At 32.0% G+C, this 17,990-nt stretch overlaps 1 protein-coding gene across 7 annotated transcripts in view; it reads left to right on the forward strand.

Moving 5' to 3' along the window:
- The first annotated feature begins 10,666 nt into the window (after window positions 1-10,666).
- The window catches only part of LOC143249744 (protein FAM219A), a 60,950-nt gene continuing 53,626 nt past the window's right edge, over window positions 10,667-17,990 (forward strand). The window contains exons 1-2 of one of the 7 annotated variants that reach the window (XM_076500091.1): window positions 10,667-10,775; window positions 15,178-15,452. In XM_076500091.1, the coding sequence (XP_076356206.1) occupies window positions 15,198-15,452 (255 nt within the window). In that variant the 5' untranslated portion in view covers window positions 10,667-10,775; window positions 15,178-15,197. The other 6 variants (XM_076500086.1, XM_076500087.1, XM_076500085.1 and 3 more) reach the window with 6 other exon arrangements.

Raw genomic sequence — 17,990 nt, forward strand, 5'->3', positions numbered from 1 at the left:
AATTATGGCTAACATGATGTACTGCATGCCATTTATTGAGCAACAAATATTTTGGATCATAGTGAATAAAAGTATAAACAAAGATATTGATTAATTAATTATGGCTAACATGATGTACTGCATGCCATTTATTGAGCAACAAATATTTTGGATCATAGTGAATAAAAGTATAAACAAAGATATTGATTAATTAATTATGGCTAACATGATGTACTGCATGCCATTTATTGAGCAACAAATATTTTGGATCATAGTGAATAAAAGTATAAACAAAGATATTGATTAATTAATTATGGCTAACATGATGTACTGCATGCCATTTATTGAGTGACAAATATGTTGGATCATAGTGGATAAAAGTATAAACAAAGATGTTGATAAATTAATTACGGCTAACATGATGTACTGCATGCCATTTATTGAGGGACAAATATGTTGGATCATAGTGGATAAAAGTATAAATAAAGATATTGATTAATTACTTATGCCTAACATGATGTACTGTATCCAATTTATTGAGCAACAAATATGTTGGATTGTAGCAGATAGAAGTATAAACAAAGATATTGATTAATTAATTATGGCTAACATGATGTACTGCATGCCATTTATTGAGTGACAAATATGTTGGATCGTAGTGGATAAAAGTATAAACAAAGATGTTGATTAACTGTCTGTTTGGCATTTAAATTAAAGAGGGTCACAAAGCTTGTGCCATATTCTAAAGTTTGGTTCTTCAATACTTCATCATAGTACTTTTAAGTATCAAAACTGTATGAACATGGATAAGTTGATTGTGACCCTAAAAAGTTAGATAGGGTTTTTACTGGTTCATAATTTAATTTGTTATATAATCCTAAGACGAAAGTATCAAGTGTTTGAGCTAAAGGGTTAACAGTGGTGCAATACAATTACATGTTTAAATGTTGATAAATAGGATAAAACAGTACCCAGATGAAATAGTTTTGAGCAAGTATATGATATAACACTGATTAACAAAGATATTTGCAAGTTGAAAAGGTTTTCAAGTTAGGTTTATCTAAGGACAGTAAAAAGAATGTAGCCATGTCACTAAGTCTAGATTGATAAATATTATGGATAGTACCATACTTTTAACTTTAGAAATTGTCTACATATTTGAATAAGTCTTCAAGAGTGCCATACATGATGAAAATAATCTGGATTTTTCCTTTAAGCATTTTGGAAAAATTCTTAAAATTCTACTGTTTTAGTAGGAGCCTTGTATAATGGGCAAACTGGTGTGGTAAATTATTATAGGCAAAGTAAAACTGGAGGATAAGAATCAGAATGATTTGCCTAAAGCATAAAATGGAGTATTTTCTTAAGAAACAAAGAAAAGCAGTGATGCTTATTAATAAACATTTAACAATTAAGAAAAAAATTGGCAGTGATACTTACATGCCACACTTCCCAAATTAGATGTACCCACACAACACTTTCAGAAATGTAAAAAAAATTGGAGTCCTCAGATTGTTTATATTCAATTTAATTGTGTGTGCACTCTAATTGACCATATCTACAAATATCATTGACCACATTGAATATTGAAAATTACATCTCTATTTACTCAACAAAAATGATCCCCAATTGATCCAGTGTATGTGCTGGATGAGTTACACACAAAATTCATCTGTACAACTAGCATCATGTGTCCAGTGGGATTGAGGTTCAGATTAAATGTTAGTCAGTCTATTTTCATAATAGGCTTACATGCAAAGTTGGCAATGGTAATATATGCAAAAGGACAGGAACAAGCATTATTCTTCATTAACATTAGTTGAGTTGTATTTTGGAGTGTGAGAACATTTGGATGACTCACTCTGATTATTTCAGCATCATTTAATCCTTAGCTATGAAACTGAGATGACCATTAAATTACTGAAATAATTTGGTTTACGTTTTTTAAATCATTTTACTTAACTTGCAGACCCAGCAGAAACCACCAATACAATGGAATATGAGGAGAATGGGAGTAAGAAGTCCATTAGAGATATGGTTAAAATCTCTGTGTTGACTAACCCATAACTATCTATTTGCCAAAAAAAAAAGCAAACTCCAGTCTTGAATTTTCATTGTCCCATGTCCAAAAATTTGGAAATCAGATGTGTGATGTTTCTACCTCTGAGAGAGCTTTATTAGATAAGATTAACTTTTTAATGACGAGAAACCCAATTGAGTCATAATGGCTTCTGTCTTTACCACGAGTACAATTGACATAGTTCTTGGAGTCTTCATGACTACTGTTGGTATAGAAGGTAAAGTATTGTGGTGGAACAAAAGGTATCAGAACTCCTGTTTGACATTAATTGGACTTTTGTAGGTCGTGTGATGCCATCAAAAATTTATAACTTTAAAAAAGTATGAAATAGCCTTTTCCAATGGTAAATATTAATACACTAAGATCATAAATATTTCATGTAAAGAGATTCCACTGAAGTTGCTCTTAAAATAGGCATTGAGGAACCACTGTCATCATAAACTAGATGGATTATGGTTAGCAAGTAGGGAAGAATAGTTTTTTTTTGACATGTTAGCCTTACTATGCAGCATCCTACAGTGTAAATTGTGTTTTTGGGCTATTAATACAAAGTTATCACGGAGAGCAGGACTGATCATGGTGACATGAGATGTAATGATGTGAAGAAGCACCAAAATCATTTTAATGTAATGTATTCAACATCCACAGTCATAAATTTGCATTAATTCTTGCCTGGAGCTATGTTTACATACCACAGTAACCATTCATAGAGATTATACTTTATTGGTTATGATTTGTGTCATATTACTTCATTATGGTGTGAATCATACTTAAGTATGATTGTATAAATTTCCAACAGCTGAATGTTAATCTATCTTTGAATGAGTATGACAGAAAGTAAGGATGCATATCTCATTTCAGTGGTCAGTACTATACATGTCTAGATATATCTATATTACTAACATTGTCTTATTTAAGTACTTCATACTTTACAGTGATTTTTCAAATTCTAAGATTTGATCAGCTAAATGACACAAGTGAAATAATAAAGTTAATATCTGTCTTCCTAACATTTTTGATAAAAGAAATGAAGTTAAAATGTATTATCCAATGTTTATCCTCCTTTATTGAATCATTAATTTTAGCACAAATATTTTATTAGAAGCTCTTATTTTGTCTTGTAATGTTTATTTAAAGCTTGCCAAATTTCATGAAGATACATAAATCGTGTTGTTTCAGATGATGTACCGATACAGTCATATCACAGCTTTACAACATGACTACTGTATTGCTGTTTTGCCACCTTTCATAGAAAACATCTCTGATATATGTAATCTAGGATTATTTTATTAAAATGAAAAACACAGTGGTAATGTGTTATAGTGATGAAAGTTCCATTACAACTTTGAGCTGTGTATGTGTGTGTATGTTTATGCATAAATTTTGTAGTTGATAAAGTGATGTGATATGGATAAATTCTGACAGTAATGCCAATTTGCTGCTTAGTTATGTTTATGGTTGCTGTTATACTTGTGATATTGTTATTTTTGGAATTGTTATACTTCATTAGGTGGGGACTTAAAAGTTGAATGCATGCTCCAAATTGTAGGAAGAGTAACTAATGTTGATTGCAATAACTGTTGGATTTGCTGCTAAACATGTACTGATTGTATGTGCTGTAAAAGCATTGCAAGGCACTGGTGCACAGGACCAGTGCCATGATTCTCTTTGACAGTGTCACAATTCCCCAGTTCTTAAAAGATCAGAAAAGGAAATCATGATGGATATTGTGCTGAAAATTCCAATGCCTATATACTTGAATCCTAAATCTTTTAAGCACCTGGCAACACCTTCTGATAAGCTGATTTATGTACATTTAATTATGTACATGAACTTGAAATACATAGTCAGCAAACTGAATTGTTGATATGAATTTGAGGGTGAATGGGAGTGCAAAGTGCTCTGGTGTCTGAGCATCATACCAGATGCCAGACTAGCATGGAGAATGTAATTATCAACATGTATTATCTCTTCAAATTGATTTTAAACTATATTGTTCAGTTGTGAATTGACTCTTTTTTTATTTTCCAAACTTTTGATTAAATAACACCTGTACAGCATTTAAACTTTATTTGGCATTTGTAATTATTTTCTATTTTGCGATTTATTTTTTTTTATTAAAGTTTATGTTTTAGCAATAATTTTATGCTGAACTTATGAACATTTGGTTTGTACTGTCAAGTTTATTTATGGGGTATTTAATTTCGTTTTAAGGTCATTCTTGAGTTGTTTTTAATTACACTGTTGTGTTATGTTTTCCAACATTTCATTATTATATTTTGTATGTTCTTAATCTTTTTTGTACTCAGTTTTTATATATTTTGTTTATCCAGCTGTTGGGAGATTTTTTGTTTAATAAAAAGTTCCTTAGCTGTTGATGTTCAAATGTGAAAAGAATAGCTTGAATGCTTTCAAAGGAGGAAATTGGTGAAGCTTTCAAGCATGATAGACCTACATTCAGCTAGTGAAGTTAATTTTTAAGTATTGGGCATGCAACTATCCTAAGATAAGAAGTAAGTTGTGTTGCAGTTTGAAAAACTTATGTTTTCCATGCCCACTTAAAAAATACATCTTTCTTCAAGTAACTCCAAATTACTTTTTCAACATTTTCATGCAGACCTTTTTCATTTAACTTTTTTCCTTGCAAACATAATATTAACAATTCTAAACATTCATTAATTCTTTCCTTGAGTTATGGTTACAAACAAGTCACCGTTGCACAGAGCCTTTATTAGTTTGGTCATATTTCTGCATTTTTATTCCTTGAAATATTGTTACAATCAAAGAAGGGGTGGTACAAAGGTTTATACTTGAAGCTAGGAGTTAATTTGCTACAAAAAGTGTATGGTGTAAGTGGTCACTGAATTCACTTTTCTAGAATTGTGGTAAAATATTGATTATTGACTTGACATTGCAGATTAACTTGAATATTACTCAAATCATTGAGAGTTCAAACACATTCTTCTTTAGCTCCAGTTGCTGTGCTTTTAAGATTCTGAAAGAAGCCTTTCTGTTTTGGATTGTGCAGCAGTATTCAAGTCACTTTATTCATTGCTCTTGTTACATTTTAGTTTTTCATAAACTATTTTTTCAGCCTATTTCTTGTTGCAGATTTTTCTGTCGGACATCAATACTATTTCATGGTATAGATGGGCGATGATTTGAAAATAAATTAAGTGTTAACATTTTATTGATAAGTGAAGGATCTATCTTAATTGAAGTAGATTTTTCAAAATTTTCTTACAGGAATTCTGCATGTAGCTACTGATGCACATGTATAATAAACTTACAGTGTTTCCTATTTGAGACAATGATCGTTGTGTAAGGCATTTTATACTGGGTGTTCGGAAAGTCGCTGTGCAGTTTTGTAATCATATTTTATTAAGTCTATTTCAAGCCAGCAACTGGTAGCGGTGTTTAGAAACAAAATAAGAAGGATCCAGGCCTGTATTGATGCCAACGGGGGTCACTTTCAACATTGTTTGTAATTATCATTCATATTTATCTCCTGTATTCTATATTGAAACATGTCTGTTAATAAATACGTAAGTGCACAGTGACTTTCCAAACACCGTGTACTTGCCTGGAATTGTTTCTCGATCATGCTGTCCTCGAATGCGATCATACGTTTTTCAAGGATTGGTACAGAGACTCTTAAAAATTGATATATATCAGTTTGAACTTTATTTACCATGGTTACGTATAATAGAACAAAATAATTAAAAAATAAATTTAAAAAGGGAGTAGATATCGTCAAATTTACAGAAACATGTTCAATCAAAATGCAAAAAAATATTTTCAAGCTTACAACTAAGGACACGAAAAAAAACCAGGCTGTAAATATCTACAAATTCCAATTTTGACTCCATGTGTACAGTACGTGTCAATTTTAGTGGAGCGAAAAAGAGAGATTTATAGTTTAATTTGTTTACTTTTTAGAGGTCCTAGTTCTAGCCTTGAAAATATAAGTTTTTGCATTTTGATTCGGCTTGTTTCTGAATTTTTTTAACGACCCCTATTCTACTTTTCAAATTAACAGTTTTTAATCATATTCTTTCCTACGTTTTGTTGTTGTAATGTCCAATTATGAAGAATATATTTCAGGTGACATACGTGCATATACATTCAGTTGAATGTTATATGTTTTCAACAGTTTTCTACTGCATAAGCTTTTTTGACATCCATTAACCACCTGGCTCAGTACATTAGTATATTAATATACTGAGCCAAGTTGTTTTGCGAAATACGAAAAACAGTTGAATAAATAATCAAGCAAAAGAGCACAGAAATAAACTATGGTCGTCGTCAACTATTAGAAAAACTCACTGAAACAATTGCAGAAAATCAAGTGCAGACAAAGTACAACAATGAACTCAAGAAATGATGAATCTCGAACGTGGCATTTTGCAATTAATGCGCTGTATGTTGCCCAAATGAATTAATTTTCATTTAATGACGTTAGCAAAATGCCACGTTTTTTTGGAGGCAGAAAACCAGGACTTTGAAAAATTATTCAGAGCAAAACAGTGAATACATTAGATTTATTAAACTACTCTACGGCATAATCAACAACAACAATAATAAGGCTGGAGATACAATTATAAACATACGCATTGTTTACTCTAATAAAACGATGTGTTTCTAATTAGTGTAATGATGCTTAAATGGCTTCGAAGATCCTTTATGGAAGCGAAGAATTTATAGATTTTAGAGGAGTAAAATTCAAATTTTCAAGAATTAACTTTAATTGCCCTACAACCTTCCCAGGAGTTTGTTAAATAGCTGTGCAAACATTTCACGCAACACACTTTGCCATTTTTGGTGTAGGCTTCATTATTTAAATGTCTTCGAAGAAAAACGATGTAAACTGAAAAAATATCTCTTTCTTTTTCTGATTGTGGATAAAGGTGCATTTGCTTGTTATTCCTTTTCTAACTGTTTTCTGCATTATATTTAAATTACATGTTCTAGCTCATGTTTATAATTTTCTGTCAAACATCAATGTGACAGAATACCACAAAGTAAGTTCATAATTAAATAATGATCATATATGTAGAAATGCGCTTGATTTAATGATTCAAATTGATGACTGATAAAATGTATACATGATGTTCAGTATTAAAGCAGTCAATTTGGCAATTTGCATGCAAATATTTCAAGCCAAAAACTGTAACGCTTCATGAGAAGAATTTAGACTATGCAAAAACATTAAATACGATAAGCAGTTGAGCTATAACCCGGAGCTTTTCTTAAAATATTTTTCAACTAAACAATTATATTTTAACTCTCAATTTGAATAGATGACGCCTTATTATACCTCATATATACAGGTCAAGCAAGAAATGAAGAATATTCTAGCAAATACGTTTATTTATCAACTGTAGGATGGAATTTTATAATTTTAAATATATTTTCAAAAACATATATATCATTTTTACGTATTGTAATTTATTTCGGACAAGTCGCCGATTTATTATGTTAGGGATTACTATTTTATATAACCGGAAACTTTAATTTAGAAGTTAATTAAATGTTAATATGTATCATTTATGGCATTTGCCAACAAGGTTGATACACACACAATTTATTTTTTATCACAACTATATTTTATTATATAAACAATAACGTAAAAAAACCAAAATAAATTTGTAATAACTGTTATCGCTAATAATAATTACCAATAATTATTTATATACAACAGTTTTACAAACTGTACTGAGTTTTTTATCTGGTCAAGAACTGAATATTTTATCGACAATCCAGGTACACAATGAACAAATTAATTTTGAGTTGATATTGTTGCACCCTTTTAAGTTGACTTTTCTCGGCGAAGATATTTAATGTCCTTGTACATTTTTAAACAATAACGTCCGAAATAATTAATTCACTGAAGTTGGACGGTTTGTAATATTCGAAACCTATAAACGTTCTTGGTCAAATTCTATAGTTTTTCGAATTAACATGCATTTATCATATTTATAACTTCCGAGGCCTATATCACACTGATTGTAACTACCCAGCAATATTCTTCTTCTGTCTCTCGACTATCTGCTTTTATATGAATCACGCAACTTTCTCCTAGCTGTTTCAGTTGAACAAATATTGTTTGTTCTTACCCTAAAAAATCTTCGACAAATTTCGAAAACAGACGGGACTTGGGCAAAACACAGCCAACAATATACGTCACAGGCAAAAAAGAAAACTACAATAAAACAAACATATAACGTGTAACGATATATCTGTCGCAACATGAACTTGTTTAGATAGATTTGTTTGTTTGTTTTTTGAATTTCGCGCAAAGCTACTCGAGGGCTATCTGCGCTAGCCGTTCCTAATTTGGCACTGTAAGACAAGAGGGAAGGCAGCTAATCATCACCAGTTACCGCCAACTCTTGGGCTACTCTTTTACCAACGAATAGTGGGATTGACCGTAACATTATAACGCCCCCACGGCTGAAAGGGCGAGCATGTTTGGTGTGACGGACATAGATAGATGAATTTTCAACTGCACGGAAAAACACCCTGCTATTATTATATACTTTTTTTCACATCACAGAAATAGGTGATCCCCATGCGTACGTGGATGTTATATTTTCAGCCTTGTAGCTTAAATATCAGTTAAGGGAAGTTGCGTGTCTTAATGGTGACATTGAGATCAAAATGTGACATCAGCATTATTTTTTTCATCCTGTCTTTGGCTTGTATAGATGTGTTTCCTTAAGTTGCAACTGAACCTTTCAGTACTGACCATAGGACTAGAATAGTTAGAAAATTTTAAATATGTGATGTCAAGTTTTTATACTACATTTAAAGCTGGATTATAAATACAAAACCTTTGTGGAATGCACACTTTTCAAAATAGAGAGATTATTCAGTATTTTCAAACATATTTGAAGTGTGTTTGCTGTTGTGTAACTCAGGTAACTTGCTTTTCTTTTGGTAACCTTGTTTGCATCATAGGCCTACAACAATTTACGGATGTGCACGCATACTCAAGCTTGTGTAAACATAAAAAGAGTGTGTGCGTTTTCTTAGAGCAAAGCCACATCGGGCTATCTGCTGAGCCCAACAAGGGAAATCGAACCCCTGATTTTAGCATTATAAATCCGTGGACATATCGCTGTACTAGCGGGGAGCACGTGAAAGGAGAAAATAAACTAAAATATCTTTGTATGTATAAGCTATATAGGGCCCGGCATGGCCAGGTGGGCTAAGGCGTTCGACTCGTAATCCGAGGGTCGCGGGTTCGAATCCGCGTAGCACCAAATATGCTCGCCCTTTCAATCGTAAAGGCGTTATAACATGACGGTCAATCTCACTATTCGTTGACAAAAGTGTAGCCCAAGAGTTGGCGGTGGATGGTGATGACTAGCTGCCTTCCCTCTAGTCTTACACTGCAAAATTAGAAACCGCTAGCGCAGATAGCTCTCGTGTAGCTTTGTGTGAAATTCCAAACAAACCAAAAATCCATTTTCTTTCATTAGATCTGAGGGCTCATAATCTTAAATATTTGGTTTCTATACCTACAGTGAGCATGCAGACCGAAAATAGTTCACTCAGTAAATTGCACTTAAGAACAATGTAAAAAAACAACAAAGAAACAAAAACAATTCATTAAATTAATATATAATATTGTGTTATTAACGCTTTCCCTATTTCATATTTAAAATTGATTACAGTTATAATTCACTTGCTTAATCTAGAAAAATAAATTATTGTGTTCTAGATTAAACTTTGACACTTGTTGTTCATAATATTTATGATGTACACAATAAAAGTATGTGTCACCTTCTAACTGGTTTGATGAGCCATACAGAGAAAAGCCTCGTAAGTAATGGATATGGCAGACATTCTGTGGATAACATACTATCACATTTTGCTCCGGAAAAACAAAGGTCCATCTTTTGAAAACGCTCAGGTTATAGGGTTTTTATCTCATATTATCACATTAATTATACTTGTCATACGACATTGCTAGGTTTTTCTTTCAACACTCCATTCATAATGTAGTACGTTGAAAGTTTAAGAAATTAACATTTCTATTGGCCCGGCAAGGCCAGGTGATTAATGCATTTGTGCCGTGATCTGAGGGTCACGGGTTCGAATCTCTGTCACACCAAACATGCTTCCCTTTCAGCCGTGGGGGCGTTATAATGTGGGTGGTGATGACTAGCTTTCTTCCCTCTAGTCTTATATTACTAAATTAGAGACGGCTAGCGTAGATAGCTCTCGTGTGGCTTTGCGCAAGATTCAAAACAAACCAAAACATTAGTATTTAATGTACTGTATATTTAACATGTCCATTGTCGACGACGCTTCTCACTCAGTCCATAGCTCTTCAGGTCTGTTGGGTTTGTTTGTTTGTTTTGGAATTTCGCACAAAGCTACTCGAGGGCTATCTGTGCTAGCCGTCTCTAATTTAGCAGTGTAAGACTAGAGAGAATACAACAGTAGTCGGAACACTAATTGTGCGTGTCATTTGTTACAACAACAACTGTTTTGGTGTGAACACTTTCTAAGAGTTGGCAAAGCATGATTAGAATTAAGTATGTTTGTCACACGACACTGTGTTACGCATTAAGATTTCTTGATTGAGCGAAACCAGTAGGGGCATCAAGAGGCAGGTCGGGTTCCGGGGCAATTATGTCACCAGGCCTTTTTTTGAAGTCTTTATAAATTCATAGTGCATTTGTGAGCGTATGAAGAATTTTTTCTGGTGAGCGGAAGCCAAATGTGTTGAGAATTCACATATTTCGATAAAAAAGGTATTTTTTGAGGCAAAGGGATTTCCCGCAGTACTGCGATTTTACTTTAAGTATATTATGAAAACGAGAATACATATGTATTCTTTATCCCATATTTCTCCGGGCCCCGGGAATGTAGCCCTTCCTCCCTCTCTTTTCAGGCCTGGAAACAAGTCGTTGCCGATGGATATGACGAATATGGAGTGAATTAAAGGCTATTATTATATAATCTTCTAATGTGTTCATAAGGCGGTTGGTATAGGCATTAAAACTTTAATTAAAATAAAGTACAGAACAACATTTCTACCTTTTTTGGTCATTTTCAGATTAACCTGATAAGATCGAAACATGGTTCTGTACTTTATTTTAATTGAAGATTACTGCCCATACCAACCGACTTCAAGTCGGTTTCTCGTCACATGGAATACTTTTTTAATTTTAGAAAATCCCTATGGAACTAGATTAAGACTATAATTTAAAACAAAACAGGAATTTTGAATGCTTCTTAAAAACATATTTATTTCGTTATTAAATTATACACTTCTGAAAGTTTCGAAACTTGCAAGCAGGTAGCAGTCGTGTATTTATAACGGAATTTTTGGTTTACTTTTATTTATAGTTGGATCTGTATTTCGCCTCTCATTTGGTTGGTTTTAGTTATTTATTATGAAGCGTTATGCAATATTTTTGTAGTGTTTTATATGTAGTTTTGTTTTTATTTGTAGGATTGTCATTATAAAAGAAAGTATTTTTAGCGGCTCCTTGTTAGTTTCAATCCGGTCTCATGCTCTTGTTCTCACGTAAATTTAGCAAGTTGGGAAGGTGTGCCGCAGAGAAGTTAAAACAATGAAGTAATAAAAGTTAAACCGCTGCTTACATGATACACCCTGCAATCTTATTTTACTATTAGTTGCTGCTGTTATTACTGATTTGAAAACATATTAATATGAATTAAAGATGATTTAGGCGGAGTATCAGTGATGAACAAATGTGAAATACGTTGCTGCTGCTTTGTCAGTTTGTGTTTAGTAATGTATTAGTAATAGTAGTACGAGTTAATAAAAGTAGTAGAAATATTGTAAGTTGTAGAAAAGAAGTATAAAAATAGAGCAAGTAGAAAGAGCGGTTTTCAAAAACTTCGAGAAGCATTTCAGAACATCCTTTCTACATGAGATACTTTTGTGAAGATTGGTCCTCCAACGTAGAGTACAAGATTTCAACAGTACAAGTGTTACTGTACTACTAATTGTAACAGTATGTCTAAGCATTTAATGCTATTTTCATCTTTGTAGCATGGTAGTTATAAAATTGGTTATAAGCTCTTCTGATATGTATAGTGTTACATATGCAGTTAATAGTTTTAACACTGAACGTTAAACAATTTTGGAAAGTGTGTATCAAAGAGTGTTTTTTTGATAATAGACTGTGACACTAAATGTGATATAATAGCAGTTATTAAGTTAAAGGACTGAACTAGAAAATAGGAATTTGTGATTCTTTAAGGAATGACTAATGAAATCCATTGCTAAACCAAAAGTATGTGAAAGGTCAATTTAGTTATTGACTTGCAAGTATTACTCTGACCTACAAATACCTACATATTAAGGAGAGGTTATTACCAGCAAATATTATGAAAACCAGATATTCATTTGCACTAATTTTTGGGAATTGTTTATGGATGTCTTGCTTTAAATGGAAGAAAGACATAAATTATTAAAAATAAGAATCCATTTAGTCCTTCAATACTGTTCTTCCTTAACCACTCTTGAGAAATTGAAAAAAAAAAAATTAAATTAGCTCTTCATTTTTTAAACTATTTTTGTTTCCTCTCTTAAAATTATAAAATGTCAATCTTCAATGAGTCATTTCCATAAGCTATTTATCTTATCAGTATAAGTGTTAGAAAATTAAAGCCTAGTCCATTTTTTTGCAAATTTTAAACTTTTATTTTTTCATCTTCAGAATGTAACATGAAACAACCAGAAATTTTTATCATATTGTTCACTTGGATAATGTTGTATATCCAACCTCTTTCAGTAGGTCTATCAACTCACTTGGCTAGGAATTGACAGTGAAATTATTTCCTGAACAAATATTTCTGGAAACAAGAAATTTGCTGATGACTTCTTGTTTTTTGAATAATCTATCCAAGCAGCTGTTACTGGCTTTGAATTGAGAGCATTTTTCAATTGAAGTTATGATCAAATTTCATCAGCCTTACATTAAAATTCATGCCAGAAACAGAAGGTCCTTTTGGGTGTGCTTGGACAAACCAGTGTCAAAATTCCTTATGTTATGGAAGAAAATTGGGAGCCAAACATTGACTACATTATTTGAATTCAAATTATGTCAAGATACACTTTAACAAGGTTCTCATGTACATCTTATGACTTGTAGATTTATTGTAAAGAATAAATATTTACTATCAAATACAGCCATTTTTGAAACCTATAAATTTTCATATCCTTCTGTGACTGGGAAGCAAATTTTACAGTTGATAAAACTTACTTAGCATTAATAATGGTGAGAAAACTTGAGAAATTTATAGGATAAGGATGATTATGGAAAAATAATATTTAGGGCATAAGTTAAACAATATATCAAATTTTAAAAAATTGAAACTCTAAGATTCAAAAGTAAACAGTTATTATTCTATATGTCCCAGGAGTATAATGTCAATCCCACTAGAAGTAGCCCAAGACGGTGGGTGGTGATGACTATGCCTTCCCTCTAGTCTTACAGTTTAAGCCCTCAGTAGCTTTGTGCGAAATTCCAAAACAAACAAACAAACAAATCTAATGTAGGAGTATGAGAAACACAATGTACAAGCCATGTATTATTAATTATTATTGTCTTTAATAAACAAGTTATTATTCAGAAGAACTGGCAAATCATCAGGCTTGTCTTCTTGCTCTCACAGTTGATCAAGCAATTATAATATCAATGGGAGAAGATTATAATATATTAACCACACTATATGTGTTGTATCTAGTGCTGCCATAGCCTTTTGCGTACTATTAGGGCTCTTGATGCTCACTGGGATACAATAGACACAGTAGCAGTCCAAGCATTATTTATATTAGTAACTTTCCTAACAACAACTGTTGCAGTATGAACTGGAATTAGTTGATGAAATGTTTCATCAATTGTATGTATGCTACAAGGAATAAGAATTGAGGTAGGGATATTTGATATGATATAATTTATTTGGGAAATAACCTAACAAAATATTGTTAGGATCAATTGAAAGTTTATTTCAAAGTTTTTCCTTCAAAATACAATTTATTGGCCTTAGAACTATAGTAAATTAATTCTTAATTATATAAATTGTTAAGATTAACTACTTCATGACCATACTGAATTCACTCTTAACTAAGTTACATTGCTTTCTCTTTAATTTTGTCCAAACCCCTTTCAGAAGATAATAAAGACACAGAATTGAAGTGAAACTTACTAAATGAATCTTGTATAGTAAATGCAGTCAGTGTATAACAGCTTGGATAGGATAATGATTGCATAGACAACTTCTGTTGGATCCTGATGAACTAATTCACATGTACCACATAATACTGAGAATCCAAGGTAGCCCAACCTCTTAAAAAGACCTAATTTTTGAAAGAGTAACTTAATTTTTTTTTTTTCTCAGACAACTGTGCAAACAAATCTTCATGGAAAACACTGATATACAATTTTAATTAGGAAGACCAGGGACTTCTAAAACTAAGATTTAAAGTTGAATATGATGTTAAAGGTATACAGGTGCTATGAACATTTTGAAAAAGTTTAACTTTGGTTCTATTCACATGTGAAGGTGCTCTTTTAATTTTAGTCTTTCTGAAGACAGTTTTCCTTGTTCTGTCAGATTTAATTTGAGCTATTTATCACATTGCTGTGACACCTACTTTAAGATGAGCAGTATTTGTTTTAACCATGATTTTATTCCATAGGCCAGATTGTGATGATTTGAATTTTTCAGGGATCACTAGAGTTTAGAAACCTAAATATTTCTCTTTATAAATCATTCTGTAGCTTTTATTGTAGTATTCTTTCTATAGTTTGGTCTAGTTCAGTTTTTAATCTGTACACCATTCAAAAAGTGTTTAGTAATGAGAATGGAAGCAGAGAAATATTAGTAGTAATTATGCATGCATGAGGTATTGTTTGAATATTTTGTATAAGATATTTAAGCCAGCTCAATATCTTTGGCTCTTTTAATTATCTTTCTTGTTATTAAACTCAATGCTATATGCCCTAACAGAAAAAAAGTAACATTTTAATAACAGAAAAAAAATGTATTTTCAGAAATGTTAGGTTATTTAAATATGGGTACATTTTGTTAAGAACTTATTGTTCTGTTGTTTTTTTCTTTTATAGGCTTCTGTATACTCTCAGTTATGGAAGATAGTGGATTTGATAGTGATACTTCAAAGTCTAACCTAAAGCCTTTGAACTCTAAACCACAGCATATACGAATGTTTTCCAAGACAGAAACCTCAAACAAGAGTCATCACTGTGGAGATTATGAAGAATCTCAAAAATCTAATGATGATGGAGGTGGATCTGCAGAGGTACAGATGTTCCATGGTTCACCACCTGAATTCAGCTTACCTGCAAGACCAGTTGAGCCTAGTGAACCCAAGAACCTGAATGTAAAGCAGTGCTGCATGTAGATAAGCATGACATAATTGAAATATACATATGTATATGTATGATTTGTTTTGTAGACGTTGGGTTATTTTTTGCCTAGATTTAAGATTCAGTACAGTTGAATGTTGTTTGGATAAATGTAAGTAGTGCTTCTAACAGTCACATGATGGGAAAGTAATGTACATTTAGGTAAATTTTAACAACCTAGAAGTTTTCATTTTATAATGTATGTAGAGGAATGAGCTATATACATTAATATATATATTAATATGCTAATTTTATTGTATATGAAATTGACAACTTTTGTTAAGGTGATGTGATAAGGAAAATTAAAGCACACAGTTATGTGATTTCTGTAATAATTAGAGATTTGAAGACTTGGTGGTGATTTGTTGTAAGCAGAATTAAAACAGATAAGATGCAGTATGAAATTAAATATAAAAATATTTATTGAAAACAAAAAATTGATCATTTAGTGGAAAGTCTTTTTCAGGATATTGAAGTCAAAGGTAAAATAATTGGAGAAAATAAACTGTATAAAATAAAATAAATGCAAATAAAATAATCTATAAAAGGTTGAGAAGTTAAAATATGTTTTACTGGAGTTCAGTTCCACACAATCAGTAGATACAAGAAGAAATTAAATGGAGACAAAAGTCTAGTTGCTAATCTTCACTATTTCAATTCAGTGTTGAATATGTTTGAAAGTATCAAATATGAATTTACAGCTTATCTTTTCTCTGTAATTGACCAGTCAGAAAATTTTATTGCAAGACTATTCTGAATGTTTATTTTCTCTGACATGGAAACTGACTAACTCTTGAATTGGAAAGCTGCATCAGTGCATTAACCTGCTAGAAGATGCAGCTATTTAGGGTTGGGATTCAAAAATTGTAAATACAGTTCCCAAGAAAAACTTAAACATATATGTCAGTGATCTCATCTGTGATACTTATGTTATAAAACATACCTTGACATGTCAACAACCGAGTATAAAGATATTATTTGGGCATTATCGGTATGACTGATGATGTATGTGTGGTATGAGACTGTAACTTTCACTGAACCATGGAGCAAAATGAACCTGCAGTATTAGCTGCATTTCTTTTGCTGAAGGCAAAACACATTAAGAAGAGCCAACAGACACCAATGCCATCTAGGCTTATTCTGACTGACTATCAATTGAGAGGTGGCAATACCTTGAACCTGTTGCTCTTACTGAAACTGATGAGAAGGCATCTTCATACACATAGAGCATTCAAGAAGACTTGTATGAGTTTTGCAACAGGCTTTTGGCTTCTTTAATGCACTAGTTAAATTCACATTACTGATGCAAACAATTTTCAGTTGTAACTGGATAATTTTCATTGACAATAAGGTTAGATATTTCAGGTTGCTGTTGAAAATATAGGAATAATAATTAAATGCTTGTGACCAGAATATCTGAAACAGAATCCAGCAAAATTTTATCTGAAATAAACTTGTGTAGCCACTTTGACACATAGTGAGAATCGATAGAGTACTTACAGATCCTGGTAAAATTAAAACTGTAACAGATTAGCTTGAATGTACAGATAAGATAATACAAAAATTTTCTTAGTTTTGCATCATATTACTAATGAATTTTTCAGCCACATTTTCAACAATAGTAATTTACTTGTAACTCCATCAAAAATGGAATGATGTTTGTACAAAGTGATGCTAGTTACTACAACGTGCCTTGTAGTATACAATTTTAGCTTATATGTTGAAATATGTTACATTTATCCTGAATATTGTTGCCAGAAAAAGTGAAATTGAAGTACTACTATTGCAAATACAGGACAGTATGAAATATATTATAGCATATGTGAACTAAATGCTAACATTTGCCAAGTGCCATTATTGTATGATGAAGAAAGATCTATTTAACTTTTAATAAGTTTTAAATACTTTCACTGTTATTTTCATGGTCAAGAATTTAATGCATGAGTAGATACTATATCACTGACATTGCTATTAACATTAACACTCCTACGAAAAGTGGGGCCTAATAGGCCCCAGAGCAACTTGAAAGGTTATTAATATTAGGCTAATAATTTTGTATATAAATGAAATTGCCATTTAAATCCATTAATGAATGGATTAACGAGATTCCCACTGTCCCTATCTACTATCTAGCGAAACCACAGCCAGGGTAACGGGCTTGGAGAAATCAGGACTAGAAACGTCTTTTCGTAGGAGTGTTAAAGTTAGAAGGTATAGTTGAGCAATGGTTTGTGAGTGTACAACACTGACTGGACTGGCAGCATGGAGAAGTAAACTTTCTGAGTGGCAGTTGAAAGTTTGTAAAATGTACAGACCATGGACATGGTACTTCTGTTAAATCCAAGTTCTTAGCTGTGTTAACAAGTGATACTTATCACAGATATTACAGTGATGAATAAATCCATTGGAGGAAAATCTGTGTGAAGTGCAGAACAGTTAAAGTACTCATGTATCCTGAGCAGCATGTTGAAGTGTGATATTTGCATATTGGTGAATGTGGTATGGAAGTGTGT

Source organism: Tachypleus tridentatus, chromosome 4 (genome assembly GCF_004210375.1).
Source record: "Tachypleus tridentatus isolate NWPU-2018 chromosome 4, ASM421037v1, whole genome shotgun sequence".
Taxonomy (NCBI): domain Eukaryota; kingdom Metazoa; phylum Arthropoda; class Merostomata; order Xiphosura; family Limulidae; genus Tachypleus; species Tachypleus tridentatus.